Source organism: Otolemur garnettii, unplaced genomic scaffold (genome assembly GCF_000181295.1).
Source record: "Otolemur garnettii isolate 467f Iridium unplaced genomic scaffold, OtoGar3 scaffold00094, whole genome shotgun sequence".
In the NCBI taxonomy this organism is placed as follows: domain Eukaryota; kingdom Metazoa; phylum Chordata; class Mammalia; order Primates; family Galagidae; genus Otolemur; species Otolemur garnettii.
In genome coordinates, this window is record NW_003852489.1 from 2,521,514 (window position 1) to 2,525,807 (window position 4,294).

General features: G+C 46.0%; 1 protein-coding gene across 2 annotated transcripts in view; it reads left to right on the forward strand.

Moving 5' to 3' along the window:
* Positions 1 to 3,614, forward strand: part of LPO (lactoperoxidase) — a 33,632-nt gene extending 30,018 nt beyond the window's left edge. The window contains exons 10-13 of one of the 2 annotated variants that reach the window (XM_012808765.2): positions 462 to 714; positions 1,805 to 1,978; positions 2,758 to 2,995; positions 3,206 to 3,614. In XM_012808765.2, the coding sequence (XP_012664219.1) occupies positions 462 to 714; positions 1,805 to 1,978; positions 2,758 to 2,995; positions 3,206 to 3,413 (873 nt within the window). In that variant the 3' untranslated portion in view covers positions 3,414 to 3,614. The remainder of the gene's footprint in view (positions 1 to 461; positions 715 to 1,804; positions 1,979 to 2,757; positions 2,996 to 3,205) is intronic. The other variant, XM_012808766.1, reaches the window with a different exon arrangement.
* Positions 3,615 to 4,294: the final 680 nt, after the last annotated feature.

The following is a 4,294-nucleotide window of genomic DNA, read 5'->3' on the forward strand; positions in this document are numbered from 1 at the left end:
TAGATACCAAAACCAGGAAAAGACTCAACTAAAAAAGAGAATTTCAGATCAATTTCACTAATAAATATAGATGCAAAAAATTCTCAATAAAATCCTAGCCAATAGATCACACCTTCTCATCAAAATAGTGATACACCATGATCAAGTAGGTTTCATCCCAGGGATGCAAGGCTGGTTTAACATACACAAGTCCATAAATGTAAGTTACTATATCAACAGAAGCAAAAACAAAGACCTGCCAATAGATGCAGAGAAAACATTCTCTGTTTGATTTGAGATGACCCAGGGTTTGATATCCATCTGAAAGGAGTATGTTGGGGTCTTTAGTAGAACATACATGCTATCCATTTGCCAGTCTTCATTTTTGACTGCTCATCCCTCTTTGCCAGTGCTCTTCTTCTCCAGCCGCCTCCTGCAGAAGTTTAAACCTTCTCAGACCCTTTCCTCATTTCTCCCTGCAGATTATCACCTTCAGGGATTACCTACCCATTGTGTTAGGTGACGAGATGCAGAAGTGGATCCCTCCATACCAAAGCTACAATGAATCTGTGGATCCCCGACTTTCCAACGTTTTCACCTTCGCTTTCCGCTTTGGCCATTTGGAAGTCCCCTCTACTGTGTCCCGTCTAGATGAGAATTATCAGCCATGGGGTCCAGAACCAGAACTTGCTCTGCACACCCTCTTCTTCAACACCTGGAGGATAGTCAAAGATGGTATGTTCTTTCAGGAAAGTGCTATCACCTACCTGGCTTTGCCTCTCTGCAAACTGCTCATAGGGAAGGCTAGCAAGTCAGATTCTAAGCACTTCTGCGTGACCGTCAGCAGATAAATTGACCTCACTGAGCCTGTTTCTTCATTTGTAAAATTGAGACAATAATAATTTGCATCTCATGCAAATATCCAAAAAAATTAAATGAGATACAGGCAGTCCCCAGGTTGTGAATGAGATAGGTTCTGTAGGTTTGTTCTTAAGTTGAATTTACATATAATTTGGAATAGGTACATTTATCTATTACCTGTAATAGCCTCTGTTTGTAAGTGCAATTCCTATGTCAGTTGGATGTTTATAACTCAGAGACTTACTGTAATATCCTCTGTTTGTAAGTGTGAGTTATATATAAGTCAGATGTTTGTAACTAAGGGATTGCCTGTACATGTGTAGAGCACCCTGTAATGGTTCCTGACACAAAGGAGGTGATCAATAAATACTAGCTAGTATTATTTTTTCCCTTCTAAGCTACCTGGGATTTCCCCATCTCTTTTCCCTGCCCTACGCTTGCTTCTCTAACCTCTAAAGAAAGAATTCATAGGTTTGGTAAATAAATTGCTCTTTTCTACTCTCCTCTAAAGTCTTCCACCTCTATGAGGTGCCAGAGGTGGGACCCAGCTTTTCTTTATCCCTCAACTGTGCTAAAACTGGCTTTATGTAAGGCCTAATGAGTCAAGGCTACTTCCTAAAGACTTATGCCACCGCTTTCCATTCTGCAATGTTGCTCAGCAGAATATAGGGAAAGAGAAGGAGCTGACTCCATGAACTAGAGCTTGAAAAAAATCTTGACATTTATATTCACATCACTATCCCACCCTTTCTGCCACCCTTAAAGCAGGCAGCCTGGGCTCTCCTCTGCCCCTGAGCACACCCTGAAGGCTCTGTTGTGATTTTCTCTCCCTAATTCCAACCCAAGATGTTCAGGTGGCCCAACTTTCAACCAAGAGAAAATGTCTGGTGGAGGCGGGGGCCAGCCTAGAAGATGTCCCCACCCTACTCCATCCCAAGGATAGCTTCTGGGTCTCTCTTGACAGGTGGACTTGATCCTCTGGTGCGGGGCCTGCTGGCCAAAAAGGCCAAGTTGGTGAAACAGAATAAAATGATGACGGGAGAGCTGCGCAACAAGCTTTTCCAGCCAACTCATAAGATCCATGGCTTTGACCTGGCTGCCATCAATATACAGCGTGGCCGGGACCATGGGCAGCCTGGTGAGCAGGCCTGGGGTCTTGGCCTGGGCGGGGGAACTTATAGCTACTTTCTAGGACTCTTAGTGACTCTTTTCTGTAACCCTGGGAATCTGTTCAATTCTGAAATAGAAGGAAGGCCGGTTTTTAAAACACATGTTGTTCCTCTACAGAGTGGAATCTTCCATTTTCCCTAATGCAGAGACAAGAGCACAGATCTAGTATTATCTTAGAATTCCTGAGATGAAAAAGAGATTGACAACTAACATGTAAAAGCAGTTTAAAAGCTCAAGCAAGATTAAGAAAAGAACATAGAGACATAGATGACTATGAGACCTTTCTTTTGTACCTATGAATGGCAAATGTAATATATAGTATGTCCCGAAAGTTGCCATATATAGAAAAATGGGAAATTGCAGCTAAATGTACCTTTATTCACAAAATATTCATTATGAAATTTTGTAGAATATTTATCTGACTTTTGGGATACCCTGTGGTAATTACAAGCTAGATTACTTGAGTTTAAATCCCAGTTGCATTGTTTATTAGTTAAGGGACTTTGGGCAAATTACTTAACATTTCTGTTCTTCAATTTACATATTGATAATATGCTTCGGATAACCTACAAGCATCCTGAGGACTACCGTGCCACAGATAAAAAATAACAGATCACTGCCTCTCTGCCCCAAAGGCTGTGAGCCCAGGCTTCTTAGGGCTGACAGAGATAGAATGGGTATGTCCCCAACGGAGGGCTATGAGCAGGAAGTCCCTGGCATGAGACAGCCTCACCCTCTCTATCCTAGGCTACAACTCTTGGAGACGCTTTTGCGGCCTCTCACGGCCTCAGACACTGGAGGAGATGACTGCTGTGCTAAAGAATAAGGGGCTGGCCAAGAAGTTACTGGATCTCTACAGGAGCCCTGACAACATCGACATCTGGATAGGGGCCACTGCTGAGCCCCTAGTGAAAAGGGGCCGGGTGGGGCCTCTCCTGGCCTGCCTCCTGGGCAAGCAGTTCCAGCAGATCCGTGATGGAGACAGGCAAGGGAGACCTCAGCAGGGAGGGCAGGGTGGAGCCCTTCTCCAAGGTGCGTGTCCCCACAGTCCTACATCCTCCTGCATGAGGACTAATTCCAGACCTCAGGATGAGTGGGGCCTTTTCATAGTGCAAATGATCCTTCCTTCCCCTGTGGCAGAGTGGGGCGAGGCCACAGCAGGACTGGATGGAATGAACATTCTCTGTCTCTGCAGGTTCTGGTGGGAAAACCCTGGGGTCTTCACGAAGAGGCAGCAGGACTCTCTACGGAAAATGTCCTTCTCACGCCTTGTCTGTGACAACACCCATATCACCAAGGTCCCACTGAATGTATTCCAGCCTAACAGCTACCCACAAGACTTTGTGGACTGCTCAGCCATTGAAAAGCTGGACCTGTCACCCTGGGTCTCAGTGAAGAATTAAGGGCCTGGGTTCTAAGACCTCCCACACTGCCCTTGGTCCATGATGCCATTTCAAGCAAACCCAACGACCTGGTCCTTTAGAATTCCACACCCCAGTCCCAGCCTTTCTTCCCAACCAGGCCTTTCTACACCTGGCAGATGAACAGCTCAGCCAGACCCAAGAGAGGCTGGCTTAACCTTCGCAGCTCTTATACTTGGTTCCCTCGCCTCTACCCCCATCATCTCTGCCTGGGAAAATCCTCCTTTCAATTAAGACTTAGGCCCTCTGAGATGTCCTTCCAATCTAGCTTGCTACAGGTCACCTGCCATCTCTCATCAACAAGCCTTACTGAGGCTGTGGCCTTTGACCCACATCTATCCTCCTGTCTCCTCAAAGTAGATTGTATGTGCCCTGAGTCAGGACTTAACCTGCTTCTGAGTGTCCCCCATGGCACCTAGCACAGTGCTCAGCACATAGGAAGTGCTCAAAAGCACCTGGTGATCGATTAAACGTGCTAGCAGTGACTCTTTTCCCTCTGAAGGTAGGCCTTGGAATTACTGCCGAATAAGCAACTAGACATCACCACTAAGATACAGCACAACTGGGTCCTGGGGTGCAATGGCACGGTTTAGTAGAATTTCCAAGAGTTTGCAAAGCAAGGGGCTCCTGGGGAAGAGCACTGCTGGCTGTGGAGAAGCAAGAGACGGGGCTGTTGGGGGCAGGATCACTGGAAGTGCCAACAGGTAAACAGGAGGGAAACTCGAGCCTCAACTCCCCTGCAGCTAAAAGAAACGTAATTCCTCTTCCAGAAGCCCTTCTGAGGAAGGTTTAGCCTGTGAAGTCTCTAAGGGGCAACTTCAGAATATACCTTGAGCTGCTGCCTAATGCACAGTTATAGAGTT